Below are 27,783 nucleotides of genomic sequence, written 5' to 3' on the forward strand. Positions count from 1 at the left end.
CTTTACTTGCTCCTTTTTGAATATGAAATGGACAATCTTTTTCCCCTTGAATCTAAATAATCTTCTACCATTATCAGTTGCAAGGGAGAATTGGCCACTTATTTTCAGAAGTGTTTCAGAAGATGATCTCGGTGATGGGCAGGAGTTAATTGTCTAACATCGAATTAGATGCTCCCAAATCCTCAGAAGATCCATTGACACCAGGTGTTTTCCAGCCTGAGCTTTCTAAAGAAACTAGTATTTGCCTGTTTACCAAGGAATACACAAAAGGGTGGCCTAGAGAAGTCCAACAATCTTGCGAAAAACTGTTACGACATTGCTTGCATCACTTTCCCACTAAAATTAACAGATAAATATAGTTGGAACATTGTGTTACCTTCTGAATCTTGAGAATGGGAGGTGTCAGAAGTAGCAATAAGGTCTCCACCTAAATGAAGGTGAGGGCACTGCCAGTAACACTGGCCTGTACTCTGAAGCAGAGATGCATCTGCTTGCCTGCACTACACTTGAAAAGTTCATTTCCCTGAAAGGGTAAGTGCTCTATATAAACACTCACATGCCTTATGAAATCTGCAGAATGTGCCAGGACCAAATAACATGTCACTAACAATGCCACAGCCATGTCTACAAAGTCTAAGTTACTCAACTCTGAGTGAACTAAAGGACAAGTATGCCACTAGTACTTATTGGTCTGAAGTCACTTAGGCACTTACTCACAAGGAATGTCTGTTCAACAACGAAAAGTCACACATTGCAGGAAGTGCTAGATAGTAAACATCAAGATTCACTGATAATTTTCCATTCAGAAGAGCCAAGTTTTCTTTGGCTACCTCTCAAAAAGGTTCTGGCTTGTTGCTGTAAATCCTGTCCAGTTCCATCTGTTGGTACTGGTAAGATAAGGAACATCTGTTCACTTACTCACATATCTCAGCATCCTGTCCCCCCCTATAGAAATCTTGCTCAGAACCACAGAGCTAAGATGGTCTAATACAGGCCCCTTAACATTGCATAGTGCTGAAGAACCCACGTCAGCATAAGTTATCTAGCATACATGCATAACAGGCTGTCTACCTGAATAGATGCAAAGGTAGCATGTCAAATTGCTGTTATATGACCACCAGTACCAATTTAATTTTGTTTCTTTGAGGCTGACGAGAAAAAAAGGTCTGCAATTTCTCTGTAGAATTGTTCTCCCTATTATCCAAGGAAAAAGACAAAGTTGCAGAGCAGAGAGAGCTCTGAGTATCCTTTTGGCTTGCAGGTTTTGAATGACCACAGCTCAAATAACATTGGCATTCGAGGCAGGCATTCAGCTCCTCGCAAATGTCACACATCTCCCATGTGGTTTCAGCCTGTCTATTGAAATTCATTCTACAAGGCGCTTCAGGAAACTTGTAACACACATCACAGTCTCTCTCATCAGCATTAAGGCAGACGCTTTTCATGACCACCACTCTATTATTTCATTCTTGAGAACTGCTTTCACTGCATACCTATGACCAAAGAGGGTCTGACACTGAATGACAGACCAGATTCAAGAAAACCTGTTGATGCTGACTCATTTAATACATTTTTAGGCACTTAGTAATTTAAATCCATTGTCTAACAAGCAACTAATTTCATATATTAAGAGATACGGCCAGCATGCACTCTCACATGGCAGCCACGGATACTAAGGAAGAACTGAAAGACAGCTGATTCTGCCCTATGTTTCACCCTCAGTAAATTCAGTAACTTTCTTGATACAAGGCCCAGCTTCAACAGGCATTTTAACTACAAAAAACCAGTCCTGATTCAACTCATCTGCAGAATTTCTGCGGACAAGTAACTAAAAAAATCTGTCATGTATGACATTGCTTAATATCACATAAGTCTGAGACTTCACTCTTATTCAGGAGTTTTTCAGTCTCTATAATTAGGTTTATTTATATCCCTGCAGTACCAGTGCTCTAAAATCCTATGGTCTAGTAGTTTGGTGCCCAAGCCATCTGAGAACACAGTAAGGCTCAGGCATTTAACTAGTCACTTAAACAGCCATAACTACAAGGTAAACTGATGCACTTAGAATTCAAGGCTACCAAACCTAATCAATATATTTATGAGGAGACAGGGAGAACATCCAAGTTAAGTTTAACTCTGAGATCACTGCTTCAGTTTTAACATATCACTAAAAATCCACTTGGAGACTGAGACCCACTCTAAGAAGGTATATTACTTGCTTTTACTGCACTATACTGACATGTCTTGTTCAAAGAGAAGGGTGCAGCTGTTGATGAGTATCAAGAATGATACTAGCTTTGGATCTTCTGCCAAAGTTTTAGATTTGCTCTGTATGATCCTACAGTGTATTTAAACTATTATTTAAGATAAAGAAAAATCCTCACAGTCCCACTATTTTATACTCTATCCTAAGTTTAAAACGTTATCTTTTTTTAAACCAACTACGTTCTTCTAAAACAGTAAGCGCACAGTGACAGGCATTTTAAACAAGTACTTCTTATTTATTCACAATTTAGATAAAGTTTAAGGAAAGACAAAAGAAATACAAAGGACAACATCAGAATGAAAAGGAATTTTAGTGACTGAAGTGAGTTTTCTACAGCCAGTGCTCTCCATACATTTCAAAATGTTATTCAAACACTGCAGATGCAGATTTCAAATCAATCCCTAAACAAACCGCTATGACTATTCCCTTTGAAATTAAACTGGGAATGGAAGTTAGCCACCTTTTATCTATGAGTACACAAACCACCAAATTCTTTCAGTTTCTGCTTAAAGCCACATTTATCTTTTACAAGATGGATTCTGCAATACATTTTGAAGTAGCATTTTTCATTTTGTCTGAGCTCTGCTATAAAAAAAGTCAGTGTCAACCTTCTGTATAACAAAACAGCTTTTGATCTTGCTTGTGGAATATATGCAACTCAGAGCAGTGTCACACTTGCAGCTTGGAGGTATCCTTGGAGATACTGCAACGCTTCTGCATTCAGACTAGTACTCAGCATTGATGGAACCTTAAAACATACGATAGAGCAGAAGTGTCAATGTGTGTATACACTAAACTACTGCTATATCCTGTTAATCACTGTGTCAACATACGGTACAAAGTCAAACAACATCCTGAGAGCAGCAGTTTTTCATCGTGAAAGCAGTTGCTGGAATTACAATTCCTGATGCTGACAGTTTTACGTACTACTTACCCGAATCAAGTACGAAAGGAGAGTAGAGAAAACCTTCAGATATTAAAGCAGATATTTGGATGCAGCAAACATCAGATCTCTCAGGAAAGCCCTACTTACCAAATCTTGAACAAACCAAAGATGCTACAGGTTAATACAGTTAACTGTAAACTCAACTTGTTTAATTTAACATGAGTTGCCTGAAATTTCCTGAGTACATACAATTGAACTGGAGACAAGTATTAGTCATACACCAACAAATGGATAAATTTTCATTTAAGAAATGGCATATTTAAGCTTATTGCTACATTAAGTAATGTGAAAATACGGCCTTTCTAAGGTTACTAGGGAAAAAAAAACTTACAAAAGCTATATTCCATTAAATAAAAGAGAGCAATACCTTGCATTCTGGTTATAACATACTTCATTTTGCTGATCATCAAGCATTAGCAAAAGAGACCCATTATCAAAAAAGCATTCCTTCTCTGTAGCTTTTAGCATTAGCATGCCATGTATAAAAGTCACCTACCCTGCCTGGGCACGCTGTAGAAAGTTTGTGAAGAGACTGTGCCAGATGGATTCTAGGATTGTTCACCATTTGACCTACAGGATCGTGTTCTTTTTTTCCAGCAAAGGCTAGCTGAGAGAATGCAGTCTGATACCCTGGAGTATCTTCTATGTCAATGAAGTGTTCCTCATCAGGGATAGTGTTATCCTCAGGCAGCTCAAAGAGGCCAATGAGGGCCTGCAGCAAAGGAGTCCTATATGTGAAGAGGGGAGGATAAAATTGAGAGTGCTTAAAATATGTTAGGACCGGGTATATTTTACAAGAATGTTCAAATTACTTGGAACCCTTTACAATTTAGCCCCTATAGGTACTAGCTTAGCTACTGAAATTGTAAGTGCCCAATCTAAGCTGGACTTGAAGAATTGTGGATTTGTGTATGTAGGTGCTCATATTAAAAGCACGAACAATGTATTTATTTTTTATCAGGTCAAATTGTCATGAAATATACCTAAGAAAAGCAATTCTTTTCCTGATTACACCTTTTCTCTAAGTACATTAAAAAAAACCCAACCCCACAGTTCTAGTTCAGGAATCCAGTTATTGTCATTAATTTCAGGTTACTTAACATCCTAGACTGGCTTACAGGCTTCCCATATAGCTTTCTCCAAAATTCTACTGTCAAGCTAAGATCTTACAGTCTCTCTGTCAGGTTTAAGTATGCTCAGGTCTCCTGACTAGTAGAACAGTTGTAAGTCAAAGCTGGGCCGAGCTTTTCAGAAATAATACAAGCTAAAAAGAAAGTAGTGTATTTTCTTAAATGCAGCCCTAGCTAGCCCAATCAGTGCTACCTCCATCACAAAAATCTCCAACCAGTTCTGGCATCTGCTTTGAAAATACAGTTTTATTTGTTGAGAAACGGTAGCAGTATGAAAAGCATGAAACTCAGCCTCATAACAATAGCAGGCCTGAAGAATCACAACAGAGTTTATTTGAAGAATATATTTTGATGATAGCTCACATTTTCAAAAAAATCAAACAGCCTCATTATCAGAACTTGAAGAAGTGTTCTACATACCACAGCTTGGTGTACTCAGTGTCCATCATAGGCGGACATTCCGTTAATATTTTTGTAATGCCAACAGCGCAGATTTTCTTTTCAACTTGTCCAGACACTTTCTGGATTTCAGGAATTATAATTTTCTCCAAAACCATTCCAAACATCCTATTATAACATTAAAAGAAAAAGTACTAGAAAGCCTTATCGGCCTCATGGTGACAAAAGAAAACCAGAAACAACATGAATCACTAGGAATAAGAGAAAACCAGATCATTTGTTAAGATGCTGCCCTGTTTCAGTGGATAGTAGAAATTTGAGCATACAAACTTTCCACAAAGGCAAAAGAACAAAAACATCACTCTTTCCTTTTTATGACCTGCTTAGGAGATTAATATCTTGAACTATCAACAAAGAACTGTGGGCAGCAAAATCAGAAGAATAAATCAGCCACATTAGAAGAAACATTCAGCTAGTCAAATTACTGACACATGCAGTTTGCAATTTTAGCTAAAGGAGGGAACTATTTCCTACTTTAAAAGATAAAAAATTGCACAGCAGTCTTAAAAAAAAAAAACAAACCATACTAACTTTGGCTGTATGCTGTCAAATATTTCCTGCAGAGCTAATGCCCCATATTTTATGCAGTACAAGTTAATGAAGACTAGAAAACCTGTAATAAGAAAAAGGTCAAATTAAAACTCAACAGGAAAACAAAAGAATAGCTTTAGAGTCAGCAGCAAAATACATTCTAACAAGTTTTTCAAGGGGATAGAAATAGCAATCTTTATAGATGTTCAGTTTTAGCGAAGTACATTAACTTGTTATCTTGAAGTCTGCCTAAAAACTGCTGATCTTTTCACCTACCACAACACACTAAAACATGGCGGTAAGACAACTAAGAGAAGATTCAGTCCTTTTCCCCCTTGTAGCAGTTATAAAGCATTAGAAAAGCCATTTGCAAATTTTTCAGATCAAGGACCAAAAGAACTCTTCAATGCTTTTACCCAAAAACTTCATGCAATGTAGTTTTTCAGATCAGTTGAGAATCCCTTTGCATGGCCTTTGCACTAGAGCACATATGCAATGCATTAAAAGCACCACTTAAATTTTGTTTGTGGAAGACCATTATATGCAATCCTATCAACCTTGCTCCTACCAGGTGGCATTAAACAGATTTTATAGGATTAAGTAATAGACATTGCATAATTTGTATAGTGATAGTACCATTAAAATAATTTAATCAGGATGAAAATAATCATCTTGTTACAGCAGGAATAACCGTAATACATATTTCAATAATTTGTCACAGGCTTTGCTAGTTTAACATAAAACCTTATCAATAACTTAAGTCATATTAAGCCAGGAACTTAAGGAACTTACTTTTAATAAATTTTGTTGTTTTGGAATTTTGAAGTCTTTGGAATAGTAGAATGAAGATCTGTTTCCTGTACTGGTCAACTGATTCACTGGAAATGTAAAAGAATAGTTATTCAATTCATACTAGGATTTTACTAATGTCACTTCACAGAGAACAAGTATAGAATTGTTCAAATCTATTTTACTGATAAACATGACATTTTTCAGTTGTTAGACATTAACTATGAAATGTACCAAATATTAAAGTCTACAGAAATTAGTTTTGAATGTAATTTCAACTCATACTTACGGAGGCATATGCTCTATAATACTGTTTAGAAGATAAAATCCTTGATGGTCATTAGCTTTAGAGGCAATCAACTTCTGGAACACACCTAACAATCCAGGCTGTAAGCAAAGCAAATATAAAACTCTATACAACAGTTCTTCACATGTGACCTACCAGAAAGTTGGCCCTTACCATCTAAGACATACAGCACAGCAAAAGCTTTCATAACCTAAAACATGATTCTGTTTCTGCAGTTAAGGACAAGGAAGATGGATTTCTATCAGGATCAAGTGATGTTCCCTTGAGCATTACGATTAACCTTGATCAAATGAACACCAAAGCCAATTTCAACATGCGTGTCTGCTTCATCAATGGCATTGTCTAATCAAGCCTGACTATAACAGATCATGCAGCAGAAATAACAGAAGTTAAGTATGCAGAATAATTCTCCCACTGAATTCACTAATCCTCAGATCTCCCAACACTTTGGCTCCTCCCCCCTCACTCTTCTCAAGACTGTTCTGAACTGAACCTCAGAGTTTTCCTGATCCACAGCATTCAACATGAGGCAAATGAGACAGAAAAATTGTGGAAACTTACCTGCTTGCAAAAACTAAGTGCAGGAATTTTACATCTTAACTAACAAAAGCATGAGGATTTATCTTACCCACATAATGGAAAAGCATCCAAAAAGCCTGTATTGATAGTATTTTTCGTCTTTCTATGTAAGCACCATTAATTTAAAGCAGAAGCACAAATTCACTAAAGGAAAAAGTTCCTCATAATTTTTAATCTTAAATCAACATGTCTAGAGGCATCCACTGTGACTATATCAATCCAACTTACAATTTTGTCAGCAGCAGCACTTGCTATTGTATTGGCACCTCGCTCTAAATAAGCCTGCAGGAGTCGGACCAAAGGAGGAATGTTTCCTGTCCTTTCCCATAATACTGGCTGAAGTAGATGAGGAAACAAGGCCATATAGGATGATGGGATTTCGTTTTTATGCATTTCTAGAAGTAGGGACATCACTTGAAACACATACGGAATGAACTCTGCAAAAGAAAAGATCACATTTACAAATTCAGCAAATATCACTGTCAATTCCTAGGAACCACACATCTATTGATTTAACCTACAATTTTACGATATTAAACACAAATAAAACCTTGGAGAAATGTATCACTTCCCAAATGTAATTATTCCAAAAATTTGCAAGCATTGTACATATACAATTTGTATTTCCTCTGTGTGTTAATGTTTCAGAACACAGAAAACAAACTACTAGAAACAAGGCAACATAATTAAGAAGAATAAGAGACTTTGGAGTAGAGATTGTTAGATATTTTAAAAAGACAGTTTGTTTTAAAAATAAGTTAATATAGTTGATGTACCCTATGGAACAACCCAGACTCTTCCCAAAAGTGTTTATTAGGACTGTGAACATGCTGCGTTCTCACTTGAATTTCCTGTGTTACAGGAAAAACTGCCATGAGGTAAATCATAGCAATCAATTACAGTAGAGAGCGCGCAAGCACTTACTGATTTTAATTTACCTTGCACATCATTCTGTAGTATCTCAGTGAACACCATAAACAAAGCCTCTTCAAAGCTTCCAACTGCATCAGGGTTTGCTTTGCATGTTATCCTTATTGATAAGCATATTGATTCAAACATGTAATGGTTAAAGTGAGGTTTGCTTGGATTCTGAAAACAAGTTATAAACAGGTAAATCAACCCAAACTTGCAGCCAAGTCATTCATTTAGCAAAATATATTTATTTCAACTGAAGTCTAAAGTAGCAATTGGGAATAAGGATTCTTATGACTTTATTAAATAATATGCTAATGAAATTAGTTCCACAGATAAAAGCAAACATAAAAACTTTTAAAGCATAAAGGATGGGTTTATAAATATTTTTATAAATATTTTAAAGATAACAAGTGTTTTTCAGAAGCTCTACATAAAGTAGCAAGCAGGTAAAGTATCACAAAACAAAAACTGGAAAAAAATTATTTTTCAGTCATATAAGTGTCTAGTCAATTCTTTATTGAACACTTATACTCTGCAGCTAAGTTTAAACTATACATAGTAGAAGTTTTTTGGATAGTTGATGGAGGTAATCTAAAGCATTTCCTAATGTCAGTGTTCAAGAATATTAGCCCACCCTGAACAAAAAACTAAGAGAATCTAATACACCAAAAGCAGGAGGATAATTTATTTAATTTAATCCCACATTTCAGTGCTTAAATTTAATACTAGCCTCAGATGTTTCATGGGCAAAGAATAAAGGAGTTGTGAGAAAATCAGATTATTGTACTGGTGGCCTCTGCACAAGCAAACATTTATACTAGAACAAGCTAGTATTACAAAAAGATTTCATATGCTGCTTCCAAGTTTCAGATAAGAGCAGATTTGAAAGTATGTCCTAAAAGGGAGACAGTACTTCACTGGAAGGCTATTTTAACTTATTTTAGACAGAAACTAGTGAACAATTTACAGTATTCTAACAGAACACAAAAAACAAGGTATACATAAATCTTTAGAAAGACTGCTCTAAAAGTAAAAATTGAACATTTTGCTCAGATAGCCTGTATCTTTACCTTACTGACAGCCAGCAGTTTCTGTGTAAGCTGTGTGATGACAGAAGGGATGTATGGAATTATGGATTCCTGTAGCAGAGAAAAACTCCTCATGATGGCTGCAAATAAATTGAAAGCATTATCTTCTGGAGACAAACGTACACTTCTGTCATCCATCATATGACTAAATCCTTTACCTTTTACTACTAAATCGGATCCCAAGGAATTAGGTACAGTAAGAAAGAGCACCTGCTGCAAGAGCAATCAACCTATAATCACGACAAAGTATGAAGCAAAGCCTCATTATCCCCATTCTATAGACGGAGCACAGAAGATTAAGCAACTTTGCAAAGATCATCATTTATCTCGGGCAAGTCTCAAATCTTGGCATGCTATTAGCCATAACCCACTCAGATCTCCTACTGACACTGCTCAGGTAGCTGCCCTTACTACAAAGACTACCATTTGAGAAATAATTTGTCACAATGTTTAGTGTTTCTCTTTGGTACCATGAATTTAGTCAAAGACGACTTAATACAGCCTGTAAATAACTGCAGGCTGCGCACACCTCTTCAGCATGTTTGCATAAATTACGTTTTTCAAATAAAAATTTCAGTAGCCTGTAACTATAAGACTACCTCAGGTTAACAGTTATTTACTCTTATATCGCAGAACTCATAAAGCATTTACCTTTCATAATATATTCATTTTCAGATGAGCCAGGAAGCGTCAACGCTTTAAAAAGGTTTGTTAATAGCACTTCTACAAATGGTGCCATTTCTGCAGCTGTAATGCTGTTAAGTAAAACACAGCTCTTTAATGATGAAAGATATTCACAAACTTCAAGCATTTTACAATATTGTAACACTAAGAAATAAAAGATCCCCTACAGATATTTCTCATTCTTAATGGAGAAAACTTATGTAGCATTGAATTTATTTCTGCTTGAAAACTTACAGGGTAGTATTATTTGTCCCCCTCATGGTAAACAGTCTTTCAAGAGCATGGGCTGCATAAGTATGGACGACAATACTTTCTGCTTGAAGATGATTGATTAAGAGAGGAATAGATACCAACAGTTGTTCTTTAGGTACCTACAAAAATACAGCAACAAATTATACATATGTTACATAAAAATACAGATGGTTCAACACTAGAGCACAACCACTCTGAGCTCATCAGCTACAAACTGGAAGCTTGGCAGAGGAACAAATCTTAGAAGGCTCCTCCAGTTGCTAAATCACACCTTGACAATCAAGACATACCTATTTCTGTCATGGCCTGTATACTTCCCCCAAACATCAATGTTACATTTGATTGTCAGTAAGTGCATATATTCCCAATGTATATTGCTTTTTCCATTTTACTTTAATTGGCAATTAAAAAAATACCAAGGTTTTAAAAAAAAAAAAAAAAAAAATCACAGATATTTCATAAGAGAGGAATAAAGGTAATCTAATATTTAGAAATAATGCTCTGTTTTTTCTTACTGCATCTCACAAATCAGCAAAGGTAAAGGACAAAGTTGCTGTACTCTAACAACTACTGCAATGATACGAGTAATTAAGTATATTTAGACTAACATTCACTTGAAAGTCTGAGTGTGACACAGAACTAAGCATGCAATGCTCAGTGCTCCCACAGCATATGCATAGCATATAGACTACATGTTAATTGGATATTTATAACAATATCATTTACTTTCAAAACTAAAAAATCAGCGTGAAGTGTTATATATGACTATCAAACACCTGTTGAGTTAACATATGGCCAAGATAAATTAGACTTGGCAAGTATACAGTAACAAACTACAATATGTTTTTCCCATAAAAGAAAAACTTACTTGATTTCTAAAAATCATGATATATTTGATACCATCTGCTTTTAGCACAGGGAATTCATTCACTGCAACAGAAAAATATGAGAATTTTGTTGGTACTTTTCATATGTGATTACTGAACATATGCTATATATAGAGGTGACATTAAGTCATGATTTTTCCCCTCAAAAATAACAGACACTATGTTTTTCTACGTTGCTTAGTTTCTGCATTTCTGTATGGGCACTGTTAGATAAAATATCAGTTTTAGGTACAAATCACACCCCAGCACCATTAAGTGTACAGTCCAACTCTTTCATGTGAAATTTCCCCTTCTGGCTCCAATTTTAGCAGCCTCCAATTACATATTCCAAGACAACCCACTACGTTCCACATATCATAAGATAATTGCTGAAGCATACATAAATTATGTGGCTTAAATCTAGACATCTGTAATTTCATCAATATGGGCTGATACAGGCTACGACCTAGCCTTCAGTATTTTAACTTCTCAGGGTTTTGTACAGCATGGAAGTTTGCCATAAGGTCTCAAATACAGAAATCGAATTAGTTTGATTCAACAAGTTTAAGCAAGTAGCTGATAGCACCATGTGTGTACATGCTCTGATCTTGCAGACAGCATGTGGTAATCCACCTTTGTTTAAAAGCTCATTCATTGCCAGCCAAACAAATCTGAATTACTTTCCATGTGCCAGGTGTTAACAGTCTTCTGTCTCAGATTATGCTGATATACCAGTGCTTGAGCCTTAAGAAACAATAGTCACTGTCAAGGTTGTAGATATATCACAAAAAATGCTATCTTAAAATTAACATGAACTTACCACTAGCAGACTTTAAGTCAGGTTGAATGTGATTCACAAAGAATTCTGTCAGATTAACAAGTTCATTGGCTTGTGTTATTCCATGCTAGAAAACCAAAAAACAAATCAACTCTGTTTTTAGATGCTGACATTCAGCTAGTTTTCTTACTCATTTTCATGTGCTTTTAATAAAAGGAATCTAAAGCGTGCAGGCACGTGATAAGATTGTTGAAACTGCATCTTTAGCAGACAGCCATACAATTTCTTTTTCTTAATGTTTTTAGTGTCTCTGTTTCAGTTGTAGCAGTATTGAGGTTCAAAGTTACCAGCTGTGAGTTGAGGAATAGTAGCACGTAACATAGTAATAATAAACCACAATTGTAGATAGAAAATATCAGCATCTTATTAACTTGATACTTTTTTGGTGATAGGCCTTTTAAAGAGGAAAAGTTTAGGAGTCAAACTCCAATTCTGAATTAGAGCAGCAAAATGACAGCTACTTGGTTTTCTCTTATGAAAAATGCAACTAATTTTTAAAACAGGATTTTCAGATGGGTATTTATCAATCAAGTGTTCTAAGTGATGTTATCCCATATTTGCCCCTAAACAGCACAGAAAAAGAAAGATGTACAACTTAGCAGTTTTCTAACTGCTGGAAGACTCTGGTTCACATTATGCATCATTATTATTAGCCATTGCTGTGCAGTAGTATACAAGTAGAGTTGCAGGAAAAGACCTAGAACCATCAGCAAAATTGCATAAAGATGCTGTACAACATGTTTTACTATGTTTGCCTCAAATCTGCCTTGTAAAGCCACAGAGATTTGAACTATAATAACATTTACAATATTTATTAGTATGTTAAAATCTGTTCTGTAGGACATTTGATATAATGCTATGGTTTCCAAATACAATTTAGCTCAGGTGTGGCTTTTCAATGTATCCAGCCTATTAGTTGCTTTCTCCCAAACAAGTAATGAGATCCATTTCCAGCCATCGTTAGCATTCACATGCCACTTCCAAATCATAAACACTGAAATAACAGGAAATATTGGGAAATATAATGTCAAGAACTGGAAGAATCACTTAGATTCCTTCTAGTTTGCTTAATATTTCTGATGTTCTGTAAAGCTAAATATGGCCTTCCATGGCTTACAAACTCTGGCTCAGTACCATTTAAAAGCTCAGAGGTTCTAGACCCAAGCTAATTTTGTTTCTTTGTACGGCTGCTTCACACATGCTAATAAGACCTGCCAAATGGTCACACATAGTTGTTGACTTTGCCCAATCTATCTGAAGATCAGATACCACCAAATTACCAACTCTGACAGGATTATATAATGGACAACTTTTAATCTCGTCAACATTAAACTACTAGAAATACAGTTACTCCCATTCTGAAGCAGCATAAAATGAATTGCAGTCCTCATACACACTATAATATTTGAATGCATATAGATTATAACGAATAGAATGTAAAAGTACCTTCTGTGTTTGAGCTTTGGATGCCAAAGACGTAACAAGGTAAATAGCCGCATCTTTGTGCTTCCAGTTAACAGATGGATTCTTTGCATATTCTTGCAGCATAGAATTAACATATCCAGAAAAAATCCCTGTCACAGGTCCTTCAAAAAATTTGCACAAGCCTCTGACTAGATCACAAGCTGCTCTGCGCCTGGTGTCAATATCTGTACAAGAATGAAAGATTCTTTGGATATGAGAAAGTACAGTTTTTCATATTAATAAACATAATAATAAACATAGTATTATATTAATAATGTACAGCTTTCTCAAGATACAGCCACACCTTATGTTAATTATTGCAATCCTCCACGCTGATGCGCAAGAACATGTAAGTCTTTTACTTACTGTCATAATAGGGACTATTTGTACAACAAAAAGGAATGGACACCTACCAATACTGCATGCATATTCACAAGTTTCACTGCCCTCTAAGAAAGTTCCAGTAAGCACGCAGGGGGACGCTTTTTACTATGTTGACAATTATGCACCTGAATATGGTTGGGATGGAGTTAATTTTCTTCATAGCAGCCCATATGGTGCTGTGTTTTATACTGGTGACTAAAACTGTTGATAACTCCAGTGTTGGCTGTTACTGAAGGTGCTTGCACAGTGTCAAGGCTTTCCTTTTTCCTTCCCAGCAAGTAGGCTGGGGGTGGGCAAGAAGGTGGGAGGGGGCACAATCTGCATAGCTGATCCAAACTGACCAAAGGGATATTACATGCCACATAACATCATGCTTGGCAGTAAAAACTGAGGGGAGAGGGTTTTTGAGGAGGTAGCCATTGCTCAGGGACAGACTGGGCATCAGTCTACTCGTGGGAGGTGGTGAGTCATTGACTACTATTTTTTTTTCCCCCCCTTCTCTTTTCTTCCTTTCTCTTTCACTTAAACTGTCTTTATCTCTATCCATGAATCTTCTCACTTTTACTCTATTCTCTCCCCCACCCCCATTGCAGCAGGGCAGCGAGAGAGCAAGCTGCTGTGTGGTGCTTAGCTGCTGGCCCACCACATTATATCAGTATATTTTTGTAAAAAAAAAAAAAACCAACAAAAAAAACAACCTGTAAAAATTCCTTGTTTCAAGAAAGGAAAAAAAAAAGTCAGCTGACCTTTAATACAATATACTAACAGAAGACACAGAAGGAAAATAAAGCAAGTCAATTTAAATGTAATAGAGTACATTTCTAAAGTAATCTCTGAAGAACACAAATATTTCTTGCCTCAATCCTCTTAAAAGCAGAAGTAGCTAACAAATAAAACCTTCACAAACACCTAAAATGCAGCCAATCCTGGATAAGAATGATGAAACATTTGCTTGAAAAAAGTTCAAAAACATTTTCCTCCAATTTTTGTCCTCCACTGCAAGCACACAGTAATTTAAGTCTATTATGAGGGGTCATTAATCTAAAAGTGTCAGTCAGTAAGCTGTTAGTGGCACAGAACAGCACATACAGAATTGCCATACAGATCTAGATTTGGTTCATTTGTGCTCTGATCTGGCTGAAAACCAGAGAGCTACAATCAGAAAATCAAGTAGCTCTGTTAGCACAGCTCTGTGTTTTCAGGACGGTTACTGTATCGGTTTGAATACAGTGCTGGCATACAAGGGCTGGCTCGTCTCCAGCTGGCTTGATCACAGATTTGTATGCAACACCGGTCAGAATTTCAGTTTAAACATGATAGACTACTAAATACAGGCACAGTCTCTCCACATTATTTAAAACTCTACACATAGGAACTAAATACACAACTGTGGCCACTATTCAGCATTGACTTACAGGCTATATTTGCTGAAATGAGAATGTGTGCACTGCAGGAGACATACCAATCCAATTAAGGAAAAAACCCTACAAAAACATTGTTCAAAACAAAAGACACTCTGATGGACACATCGTGACAATAAACTTGATGAAAAACTGGATAAAATCTCTTGGGGAGAGGGAAACCTTCCCAATTTAAAAAATAAGTCATAAAAAATTCAGTAAATTCCTTCAGCTCTTTAGAGCTATATTTAAAGACCATTTGTATTCTTAGTACAAATCTGTGGATTACCAGATCCTTCCAAATCCCTTCTTATATATTCTTCAGAATTATCTTCAAATGCCACTTCATCAGCCGCTGAAAATATAAAATACAGAGAAGTTTAAACACTGAGGTCTCTGGTTTTTTATAGTAACAAGGTGTATTATTATCAACTTGCTATTTTTTCCAAGTACTTTTCCATAACATTAATAGAAATTAATCAGAAATATCCAGCCACACTAGTCTCTTTAGCTTGCTGCTGCCCCACAAATCAGTCTTTCATACTCATGAGCTGATGTATGCCTGATTTAAGAAAAAAAAAGATAGGACATATTGAACACCAAGTGTATTTAAAGAGGCTTCCAGAGTCATAGACTTAAGGAGGAGAAGCTTCTTATCACTGCAATACATCTTCACTGCATTTTAGGTACAAGGATCAATATAAGCCCATCAAAACTTGGAGAAATAGACATTACAATTTAGTAGGCCTGATATCCATGCCTATTTAGACTCCTTGAACTATTCTAATACTCACTTTAATCATGAAAAGTTATTGGTGGCACATGACCTAGACTTCCTATACTTTTCAATTTGAGATCCCAGTAAGACACAAAAATTATTAGATATATTCATGCAGTCCTACAAAGCCCACAGGACAGCAATCTGTTGTAGAAATTTGGCTTTGAATCTAGTACTAAAGTACACAAGAGGTAATCCTCAATTCTTAGTCCTGCAAAGCCACATATTATTATAATTACAGTTAGATGTTATTGTGTCTTCGAAAACTTAAGTCTCAAACAGATACCTCTAAATTCCATATTGGGAACAATAACTTTTTCACAGATGCTTGTCAACGTATTCTGATCTTCAAACAGATGCTTGTAATGTTGTCTCTCACAAACTGAGGCCAGAAACTGGATTGCATTACTAACCAGCTAGAGCAACACAAACAGAACATGTACAGTTTTAGCATGACTGACCAATTTATGATTCATTATTAAACTTGACAAGATCAGTTTATAACAACTTACCAAGTCATATTTCACTTCCTGGCCTGTGGTGACTAACAGATTCCAGATTGCTGTTACAAAACGTGGCAGGTATGGCTGGAATTCTTCATCATATTTTTGAGCATATAAAGCAGCATTATCACAAATTTGTGATTTCAAGAGCTCCAGTAATCCAGCTTCCTCTTCATCCTCACATAAAACAAAACTAAGAACTTAAATATCCAAACTTCAACACTACTTCAATATTAAAAGCATCAACATATTTGAAGGAAATATTTAAACTATTATTTTACCATGTTCTAAATAGGTGAAACAAATCCCTCTCACATCCCTAGCATTACTGTATTTTGCTGACTTGTACTGGAACTGCATCGAAAGTTATAAATCATACCTACATTTCAAATGAAAGTACTACGCACTTTAAATAATTTAGACCTGATAAGTTTGACATGAAATTAATTTACAAATGTAATAGGAAAAAGACAACACAAGGTGTTGAAAAAACATGCTCAGAAGACATCGTATCTTGCTACTTTAAATTGGAATAGTTGCAAAGTGGTTCCCTTTCCTATACCAGCACAGATGCTTGTGGAGCCAAAAAGCAAAGTGAATTCTGAAATTGAGCTGGAATTAAAAAAAAAAAACCCCAACAACCAAACACCACCCCAGTTCCATCTCCCCCCGCCCCAATCCCCACCTTTCAGTTTTAATGCATATCACTTCCTAACTCGGTTCAGCATGGAGCTGCATGAATGTCTCTGCTGGGCAATAGCCCACATAAGTGAGAGGAGAAAAGAGCAGCAAAGCTGCTTTTAGCAGCAGTGTTAGCCTAAAATAACTGTGAAACTATAGCCCAGGATACACTTAATATGCCTCCCTATGTAGTGTAACGAAATTTATAGGGTTGCTTTGGCTCCATCGTGTGGCAAACTATCATACTGTATCTGGAAGACAGCATTTAAACTGCAGAAAGCATGCACAGAATTAATTTCAGCTTTGATGACTTGGTATCATCTTTCATCTGTGAAACTACTAATTCTTATAATTAGACAAAGACAGCAAATGCTGATTTACTTAGGGATGTCATGCCTTCTCTGTTCAACTGTTTCAAGTTCTTTAAGAGATCCTGTTTTCTACAACACAGTGCATGAACCAGCTGAAAGATATAGGAAACGCGAGCACTGTGGCTCTCTAATGATCAGGTTATTCAGCAGACGTCCTCAAAATAATCTACTCATTGATGAGTATCTGTAATTTGATTTCTTAGACAACGGGGCAACTTCTCTTAAACCCCATTTTGTTATAGTCATTATATTCCTCTGTTTTCCCAGCAAAGAAAACATTACATTGTTCAGAGTTAGTCTTATGATCTCAGACAACCCTCTCCACTACACAGAGGCAAACCATTATGCAGTACTTACATCAGTCTGCAAAAGTTTATTATCTAAGGTTAAAAGACTATGAAAATTTGTCATCCACGTTTCCATGTTATCTTCAAAAAACTCCGGAAGATCCTGTGAAGGAAAAGCATAAATCTACATTTTAATTTCTGATTGCACTGCTTAGATAACATACCTACATTGTAAGTAGTATGTATCCACCTTATAATCTACTGAGGGACAAAGTCTGGAAAACAATCTTCAAAATGAAACACTACCCCCTCCTCCTCTGAAATGAAAACACTCCACAGAGAGGCTTTGGAATACACTATTTCCAAATAAACTAGTTGCTTACACACTATACAGACTACGGTTCTATAAAGAAAGAACCTTATTGCCTCTTACTCTCGGAACAAGAGAGCACAAGCCTCCCTTTTAACTCCGGCTCACTCTTTTGCCCAATATGGAAGAACAGCCCAAGCAACCAAGGCATGATCATCACACTTCAGACTTATGTTCATGTTGAGATGCTAAATATATAAGCCACCTCAGCAAAGTAGCTTTTTACCATTTTTCATGTAGTGCATTTATTTAATAATGTTAGAAATTTAGATCTGATTTCAAAACAAAAAACCCCACACTGCTACCAGAATTGCTTGCTACTATAGTGCTATAGAGCTACTAGTTTTAACTGACTTTCATCTACATGACTGAGTTCATGTCAGTATAGACATATTTATAAAGGGGCACAGTGAGTACAAACTCAGGCATTTGACTTCTGTCTTTCACAGCTCATACTCAGAGAGCTACCCATACAATGCGTCCTTGCTATGGCAAGGGCTTAGACTCTCTTGAACTTTTGTTTAGATAGGGCCAAGCTAACATGTTAATTAACCCCATCCTTACTGTGCCTTTACTCCAGCGTTGATGCAGACTGTCAACTTTTATTTTTGTGATACAGCATGGCCTTAAAGGCTGCCTCAAATGGATCCTATAAATAAGAGCATAACAGCTTCGTGAGATCAAAGCAGAACTATTAGAAGAACAAGGAGATTCACCTGAAAATTTAAACTGTAGAACAGTTTCGCAATTAGAATGAGTGAAGAAAAGAGAACCTTCAAAGCACTAGCATCATTTGCATGTGTGCTGCAAAGTTCAATAGTTGCCTGGAAAAAGACATAAGATTCAGTGAAGTAACACACACACACAAACCACATTGACAAGAGGTATTGAAAAGTGTCATGTAACACTTTTTTTTTAAAAAAAACCCAGAAAACACAGTTCCTTTTCCTCCCCTTATCATTCCTGTCATTCTTACTTTGTGACTTTAGTTTGAACCTCATTAACAGTTTCAAAGCAACTGTTCTTAAGTTTTCCTTTTGCAGGCATTCACAACAAGCACTTCAGAATGCTAAACTTGTTTTAGAAATTATTAAAAAAGAAATACCTTAAAGAGATTTGTCAAGGGCAAAGCAAAGGCATCAAGGACAAGTTTGATCTCTGTCCATAATTCATTTGACTTAAATTCATGGCGGTACCTGACAAGTGAAAGAGAAATACACAAAAAGTAGAACAGAGTCTTCACATTTATTACCAAATTAACTTGCATACAATTATTTTTTTGTGTTGAACCTTGAAACAAATACTGTCAAGTAAACAAGAACTAAACAACATTGTTCAATACCATGCAAGGTGTACAATTTGACAACCACTTAAATTCTTATTAAAATTTAGAGTTGAAGGGAAATTTACAGTCCATATACTAACTCCCTTATTTCCAGTACCTTTTAAATAAAGAGTGAGCAGTGCGAAGGACCCCATTAATGACATGGAAATCTCCACTCTGAAAGCGATTCACCATTTCTGTCAGCAAGTCTGGCCATTTCTGTGGAAAGTCTTCCCGACCAATAATACTAATAGCATCACTTAACTGGAAAGGAAATATAACCATTACATGATATAATAGCAGGCTCTTCATCACAAAAAACACAGCAGTCACGCCAGATGTTGCAAGTACCTAAGAAAAATGCTTATTATTCTTGTCAGATTCAAAAATCATTGGGTTAAATATCTACTAGTTTTCACCACAAATAAATAGATCTCACTTTAAATCCAATGTGTACACGCAGTCTCACTTTCTGGAATTACCATATTTACCTGGTTAATGCTAGAACTTAGCTGCAAGACTATACAGTAATTGCCTTAAAAAAATATTAAAGTAGGCAGAAGTAGCTGTGACAACATACTCCAAGTTACTTGGATTGGGATGACCTCATTGGTAAGTGAACTGAGCTCTGCCAATAACCAGACCCTCTAGACACACTTAAAATATTCCAAAAGTCTCATGGACATAACCAGGAATTGACATATTACCTGCTTTTGAATTTGTTCTGGGCTGCTAAGCATCAAGGGCACTATGTTGGCTTTAATGGCTATCCTGTCTGATTCACATATTTTGTTCGGTTCATCTTCAACCTAAAATTAAAACAAGCAGTTACAAAAATAAGACACAAAGAACTAGCTTTTCTGCTTCTGTCACATTGCACTGAATCAGAAGAATCTACAGAATCATTATATATACATTAAAACCCACAAAAAGAATATGACCTTTAAGACCTGAGTTTTACAAGTTTATATGATGTGAAAGGCAGCACTAACTGTACTAGGCAAGCTCCAAGTAGGGAGGCAGGACTCACTGCTATGCATTCAGATAGATGAGGGCAGAGGTGGTGGAGAGATCAGCAACTGCAAATCCTACTACGGAGTTATTTATGAGATTTTTTTTTTTAAAGAAACGAGACCTTTTTACAAGACATGAGAGGCGGCACATAGATGAGTATTCTGTACATCAAAAATAAATTAAAAAAAGCAAACTCTTCCCTCACTGCAGAAGTGCCCTGTACACCTGGCACTCCAGGCTCTACCAAATCCAAGTCCTTGAACAGGCAAAACCCTTTACTTCCACTGAGCTTTGTATCAGTCAAGTCCAAGGCTGCTAAATTAAACCATGTGATCTATGTAAGCTAGAGTTAGGGCTGTATTTTATGTTCATACAGCTGCTCTTGAAATGAAAGGTTCCATTTTGGACAAAACAATGTGCTTAAAGCCCACAGCAATCATAACAGTCCTCTGCATGCACTTACTGCATAGCATCTCCACCTACTCCAAAACAAAATCTCATCCTGAATTACATCAGCAATCCATAAAACGGAAGCCACTTACAAATTTTTCCGTAACAGAACTATTGGACATAACAGAACAGAATTATTTCTACTTACACTATACTACAGATAAAGATGCAATTTGGGAGAAATGACTGAGAATTTAGTACTACAAAAACAAATTTCTAGAAATTTCATGCCAGACTGAATGCGCTGACCTTATCAAACATAACCAGATCTAGGACTGCTATAGCTTAATATTAGTATAAGGGGGAGGGGAGAAATCACATGCAAATTTGTAAATAGGTACCTGCTAAGATGTAATGATGAAATACTTACCCGTTTCCCTGTAGTAAAGCAACACTATATATTTGATATTTTTCAGACACAAACAGTACTTTCAGTGAGACAAAGTATAAACAGCATCAATTAAAACTTCTCATCACTGAAGGAGGTGAGCTCTCAAATGTAATACTTTCTACCACAAATTAAATTTCATGAATGCTGAGAGCTCTGAATAAAAAGTGTTTCTGACCTCTTCAAAACAAAGGATAAAACATGATGAAACAGCAATACTTGTATTTCACATCTATAAATACTTCTAAGTGTTAAACTGGCAAGGCCACCAAAATAAACTGTCCCACACTATTCTTTGCCCCAGAAGGATTTACATGAAAGGGAAACTAGTATCATCACTTTCAGCTGCAGTGCTGGCTTGAAATGTTTGTAACACTATGACAATAGATACAGGCCAAATTGGCCAGCTCATGTGTATAGACACTTCACAGTCATTTTAGTTTAAATAATATTACTGTGAGTTAAATGAGCTTTAAGTATTGTGCTTCTGCAAAATATGCATATAATGCTACAGAAAATTATTCATTCATGATTATCACCCAGCTCTAGCTCTTTTTAATAGAATGGACTCCAATGGTCCAGGTTTTAGTCCCTCATCAGTAAATTACACCTTATGTTTGTTCTCTGAATGATCTACTCTCTTTCACAGAGTACAGACACACACACATTCTTCAAGGTTACTGTAGAATATCTTATTGTATCTTAAAAGGATTATTAAATCTTAGCACAACTACTCACTAGGATACCTACAATTCTCCAGTTCCTTTTAATGTAATTCTTGAATGTTACAGATGCACAAACTTTGATGACGCTTTCCTGTGATTTCTCCAGCAGCGTTAACAGTAACAACGGATAATTCTGGCTTCCTTCAACTGACTCAAGAAACTTTTCCGCTGTAAGAGAATATACTAAGGTTAGGAAAAGCTGAACTGATTTTTCTAATGGGAGTCCTACGATTCATCAAGTGTCTATTTAAAATAATCAACACATGAACACTTCCCCAGAGTTTCACAAGAACAGAAACACAGAACAAGTCTGACAAAGGGTACTGTAGCTTCTTTACTGCTAAACTCTCTAACAAAAGCTCTCAATTCAAAGCAGGACGTGGAAATATTGCCTTCTCTCCGGTTTTAAAAGCCATAACCTGATAGAAGTAAATCCTTGTTTATTGTGAGCAGAAGCACTGTTTTAAATAACAGTACAAAAAAAATCAGGAATACCAGAAAATAAAATTACAAAAAGAAAGCAAAATAATATTTATATCCATCCCTCAGTTTTTCGTTTTTTGTTTGTTTGTTTGTTTGTTTTAAAAGGATACTGAGAACATCTGCAAAGAAGTTATTGCATAAATATCCACTGAAGTTTGCTATACACAGACAGAAGAGCCAAAAAGAAACTGAACTTTTTTGGTCACTCACGAGAATCACTTACCAGGACGCCTTATAGCAGGATCTGGATCTAGCGTTTTCTTTAGATACTCAGTTAAAGTCTGTAAATTGGCATCACTCAGCTCCATTTTGGCAGAACCTAAAACCCACAAGTAGTTCTGTTGTAAATATAGATCACAAAATCTATCCTATAAGCTACACATATGTAAAACTAGATTACACAGAAGACACACATCAGCTCTTTTTGACTATACCTCACAAAGCATGGTCCCACCTTACATGTCTCATCCAATAAAACAACAGCTAGTGTGCACCAAGCACAAGACAGAAAACATTCCGTTTCTTCAACTACATGTAACTGGTATTGCCTAGTTCATTGAAACCAAACTCCTAGAACAGGATCACACATCCAGCAAACCATGACCCAAGATTATCTCTTGCCCTTTCAGGACATCAGGAGTTTGGTTTTGCTTTTGAGAACTACTGTCAGCCCCAGAAACCTGTTCTTGGTTGAAAGAGCTGAATAGTCCTGCCCTGCATAATTGTAAACAGAACAATTCGAAGTCTACTGGAGAGTCAAGGCTCGTTTAAAATTAAATATTCATTATCAAAGAAAACTCTCAACAGAAACTTTATTTTTTATAAAGAGACAAAAGACTGTGCAAAGCCAGAAGGTTTGTCCATCCTATAAAATTAACTAAGATTAGGGTATTTAAACTGCAATACTTATTACAACTCTGTGCAATAAGTCTAAATTAATCCTCTCTTGTAATCCTCCCATACATGCTCATCCTTACCACAGCAATATATTAACTTCACAGCTTTAAATGGAATAATTAAAATTACAGTAACACTAAAACAGTGGCAAGACATGCTTTAATGGACATGTTGTTGTCCAGGATATCATCACCAATTCTGCCCATCTTTCTTACCACCAGCAGCACAGTTCGCTCACTACACAAGTAATGAGGAAGCAAAGATTTCTATTTTTTCTTTGGAGTTTCTAATCAGTACGGTAGACTGAAATTTGTCTGTCCCACTTTGGATTTGTTTTATGTTGATTATCAGTGCATAAGCATAGTTTCCATTTAAGCACGCTTGCAAAGGCTGTGAGTTTTAATGACACAATTTTTACTTTAACTATGACATCATTAAACGAGACAGCAACAGCATCCTCTTGAATTAAATGGGTAATTGAGATCCCAACATATTTTGCAAAAAGTAAAAATCCACCTAAAGAGTCCTGCCTCCCATGTTTCACTCCGCTTCCCTTTTGGGGGTTTACTTGTCTGTAGTCTTGTTCACCAATTCACATCAACCAACAAAATCCCAATAAACTACAGCATAAGCAAACAGCACCCATAATAGCTGGCTCATCTGTGTACAAAATGGCCTCATGCATCATCACTATGATGTTGAAACTAATACTTAAATCTTTCATAATTAAAAAAATATAATTATCTGCTCCAGGGATGTTTGTCAGGTTGAGGTGCAAACCTGTGCAAAAATGATTTATGAAGACTAAACTTGACTCAAAAGGGAAACCAAACTGAAAGAGATGACAATCCTGAAGGGCTTTTTGCAAATACCTCACCTACATATGTAATATAGGAACCCCTGTAAAAAATATACATTTCAAGCCGACTGTGAGTTTACTTTGAAGGCCAAATGTGAATATTTGAATTCATCACTTAATCCCTCATACAAAAGGATAAATATTTTCACCTGCTACCTGCTTACTCTTATTTCCTTCTCTTCCGCTATTTTTTTTTGTTTTCCATTACAAAAACTGGTGATAATTGCTAGAGTGATACGATGCTTTTTGCTATGTTGTGACATATGCCTCCTGAAAAGGCCACAGAAAATATTTTCAGACCACCTCTCCAGAAGAAACCCCATAAATGTGCTTAATGCATTAATTATGTTAGTCAAAATAATGACGGACCACTTATGGAAAATAAAAAAACAAAAAGCAGCTATCCTCCAGGCCTTACACTGTGAAGAACTTCAGAGAACTCTGTTCCTACATTCACTCACCACAGCACTTACCAAACACCCTCTATAGGCCCAAGGATGTTTATGGTCCAGATTTGATGGCAAAAAATATCTTTACACTAAACTGGGGATCTTCACACTCACTGTGCGCTTCACCAAACCGCAGGGGTCGGGACACAAGCACCAACCGGCCGCGGAAGCAGGAGCGAAGACCCATCACCCCCGGCCCGCTCACGCCGCCTCCCCACAGACCAAACGGCGAGGCCGCCCGTGAGGGGGGCGGCCGCCCGGGAGCTCTTCAGCAGGGACGGGGACAGGAGCCCTCCAGGCCCGGCCACCAGCGGGGCTGCCCCGGCTCTTACCACCACGGGGGCGGCCCAGCCCCCTCCCGCCGCCCCAGCCCAGCACACCCCGGCGCTACCCCGGTCCCATCCCCGCCGCCTGCCCGGCCTAAAGCCGCCGGGCCGTTTATCCGAGGGACGGGGCCGCTCCGTCCCGCCCGCCGCTGCCAGACTGCGCCTCCCCCACGGCGGCGCTCACGCTGCCTCATGCAGCGGCGGCCCTGCTCGGCTGCGGCCTCCGCAAGGCGGGCCCATAGGCAGGCCTGCCCACCCCCGCCGGACCGGACCGGGCCGGGCTGGGCCGGGGGCAGCGCGGGCTGGCGGCCGCAGCGGGGAACCCCCGAACGGCACCGACCACCCTCGGACTAACTTGCTGCCCTCCCCCTCCCCGCCACCTCCAGACTGGCAGCAGCAGAAGCCAATGAGGGGAGCACAATGCTCAGCCCCAGAGGCCGCAGGCCAATCGCGAGCAGCGGAAGGCGGGCCCAAGCACCCCAGCAAGGTGAGCTGCGCCTTTCGCTGCGCCTCTCGCTGCGCCGCGGGCCCAGCGCCCGAGCCCAGCGCGGAGCGGCGGCCGGCTGCGGACCGCGCGGGCCGCCCGGCTATAGGGCCGCCCCACCGCCAGCATCACCGGGCGGCGCGGCCCAGCCTCACCTGGCGACTCCCCCCGGCAGTGGCGGCTCCGAGAGCTCTGGCTGCGCTTCACATTCAAACCGCGGTGAGAGGGCGCGGCGGCGGCGGCACTGTGACCGCATCACGCAGGGCGGTGACACCGTTCGGCCGCCGGACCAATCAGCGGCCTCCCCTTCCCCGACGCGCTCCGCTGTGAGCCAATCCTTGCCGCGCTCCCCACGGGGGCGGCCGACCAATGGCCAGGCTCTTCCCACAAGGCCCTGGGGCGCCTCTCGGAGCCGCTGGGGCGTGGCGGGAAGGCGGCCCCCGCCCCGGGGGTGGCCAGGCCCGGGGGTGAGGGGGCTCTGCGGCCCCGGGGCGGGCGAGCGGCTCCCGAGGGACACGGCAGGAGGAAGCCGGGCCGGGGGGCACGAGGAGGCGGGCCGGTGCTGGGGGCGGCTCGCGGGGCCCAGGAGGGCAGAAAGCCGGCGTGGCCGGAGGGCGGGAGCCCTTTTATTCATTAAAAATCGGGGACATTGCACCTGAGGAAGGGAGCAGCCAGGAAGAGGCAAGAAGGCACGTAGTAGCCCTTAAAAAAAAAAAAAACCACCCTAAAACTGAAAGCCCCATCATTATCATCAGTGATAACTTCCCATGTTGAATAGAGCAGGGTCTGGGTTCACCAGCCCTCTAATAAACTACACGAGAAATCAAGCAACACTTCTTAAAACTTTATTGATTTACCACTTGATTAAAGCATGGAATATTATAACAGTATTATACATAGTATTTTCATGTAGAAAACTTTACATAGTTTTTCATATTATATAATTCTGGTATTCTCTCAAAAATGTATACATCTATTGGGCAAGGAATGCTCTTTGAATTACTGATATTAAATGCACTTAATAAGGAGATCTTCAAAAAACTTAGGCATTTTAAATATGTGAAAACATACATTTTGCACAGAAATAACATTAAAGGTGCTGAACAAACAATTTACAGATTAAAGGGAGCTGCATTTTTGACAGCAAAAGCTTAGTTCTACTTCAGACTAAAAGTTACTATTTTTATCTTACTCCATAGACTGAGATAAAATTTGGGGGGTGTTTGCTTGTATTAGTGGACGTTGTTTTAGATTGTTCTGTTTACAATTCAGGAAGTGAGAAATGAGACATGGATAACAAGCTGCTGTAAAAATAGTATTTTCTTGTACTGTAAGACACAACAGAGTCAACATGAAAGGGAGTTTTTAGGGTTTTCCTCCTTTGCCTCCTCCCCCTGCCTACCTAATTCCTAGAGGGTTCCAAAATAAGAATAACAAATATCATGCAGTCTCCATATTTATACCATTATTGTTAAATCAGTTTATACTTTAATTTGTTGCATAACACTACTTTAAAAGTCTAAGAGGTTACTTTTTATTACTCCATGTATTGCACAGATGTCTCGATCTCTACCAGGATATGCTGACACAGAACCTTGTTCTCACTCACAGTTCCACTAAAGCCAATAAAACCACCCCAGGCAGATAAAGTCTGCGTCAACAGAGTCAGGACAAGATCGGAACCAGCAGTGACTACTGCAGGAGTTTTGGCTCAGTGTTTTTAGCTTCATTAAGGTGTCTATGGATTATGATCTTTCTGACCGTATGAGGGAAACAAAACAGCTGATGTGAATACAACCCTTTCAGGTATTACAGTTAACATACCCTTGTTATTGCTTTAACATGTACAGTCAGTTCCAGAAAATTAACAGGATTAAGGCTGTTATAATCCAGTTGCATTCCAGTCCCCCTTCTCCTTCACGCACTACAGAGTCGAGGATGTTTTAATGTCACATACCTAATTTCAGCAGTTTATAAATGGTATAAACATAATAAAAGCTTTACTTAAGTAAAAGAACAGTCTCAGAACTAAGGCTGAAGGAAAGGATTGCTTAAAGGCCCTTATTCTATATGCAGAAATGAGACAAATGTTGCACATCACAGTAAAGAAAGCCCACGATGCAACTGTAATTTAAGATCTGAAAATTAAGAGACTTGTTTCAAGACGAGTTGTAAGGCTTTCAAAACTGTAAAATACAGAAAAAGCATGCAACTTTAAAAAGTTTGTGTTCTGACAGCAGACAAGGGTATACATTCAATGAGGCAGTGAGACATTCAAAATCTGAAAAATAGAGTTTCAAATATTTTCTTTAGGACTATCTAGAACCTGAAGAAAAGGAATAGCCTCTTCTTACAAATTTAAATATAATTAAAATAAATACTTTGTTTTTACTGTAATTGATGAAGTGACATTACCAGGGAATGCGCAACTACACTAAATGCAACACAAAAGGACATTTCAAATACAGCAAGTTAAATATCAACATTGCTTATATT

The 27,783-nt window shown here is 38.0% G+C and overlaps 1 protein-coding gene across 2 annotated transcripts; it reads right to left on the reverse strand.

Moving 5' to 3' along the window:
- Positions 1 to 2,480: 2,480 nt before the first annotated feature.
- On the reverse strand, positions 2,481 to 25,547 carry CSE1L (chromosome segregation 1 like). Of its 2 annotated transcripts, none has more exons than XM_068416339.1 (25): positions 25,443 to 25,547; positions 22,496 to 22,591; positions 21,815 to 21,957; positions 19,920 to 20,021; positions 19,331 to 19,476; positions 18,994 to 19,084; positions 18,605 to 18,712; positions 17,589 to 17,681; positions 16,189 to 16,356; positions 15,963 to 16,092; positions 15,188 to 15,253; positions 13,097 to 13,299; positions 11,633 to 11,717; positions 10,815 to 10,876; positions 9,929 to 10,065; positions 9,662 to 9,765; positions 8,993 to 9,090; positions 7,946 to 8,096; positions 7,236 to 7,444; positions 6,411 to 6,508; positions 6,125 to 6,210; positions 5,333 to 5,414; positions 4,763 to 4,909; positions 3,709 to 3,940; positions 2,481 to 3,014 (listed from the first exon to the last, which is right to left on the reverse strand). In XM_068416339.1, the coding sequence occupies exons 2-25, from the start codon at positions 22,578 to 22,580 to the stop codon at positions 2,925 to 2,927; spliced, it is 2,916 nt and encodes a 971-aa protein (XP_068272440.1). In that variant the 5' UTR covers positions 22,581 to 22,591; positions 25,443 to 25,547; the 3' UTR covers positions 2,481 to 2,924. The 2 variants fall into 2 exon arrangements, with proteins under 2 accessions (XP_068272440.1, XP_068272441.1); XM_068416340.1 differs by lacking the exon at positions 25,443 to 25,547 and adding an exon at positions 24,502 to 24,584.
- Positions 25,548 to 27,783: the final 2,236 nt, after the last annotated feature.

The sequence above is a fragment of the Nyctibius grandis genome, chromosome 19 (genome assembly GCF_013368605.1).
Source record: "Nyctibius grandis isolate bNycGra1 chromosome 19, bNycGra1.pri, whole genome shotgun sequence".
Lineage (NCBI taxonomy): Eukaryota > Metazoa > Chordata > Aves > Nyctibiiformes > Nyctibiidae > Nyctibius > Nyctibius grandis.

Coding starts and splice junctions, on each gene's coding strand:
- CSE1L (XM_068416339.1), bottom strand. CDS start 22,580: ATGGAGCTGAGTGATGCCAATTTACAGACTTTAACTGAGTATCTAAAG. Junction 18,713..18,993: donor CCTTGACAAATCTCTTTAAG/GTATTTCTTTTT, acceptor GTCTTTTTCCAG/GCAACTATTGAACTTTGCAG. Junction 13,300..15,187: donor AAGGGATTTGGAAGGATCTG/GTAATCCACAGA, acceptor ATTCTTGTACAG/ATATTGACACCAGGCGCAGA.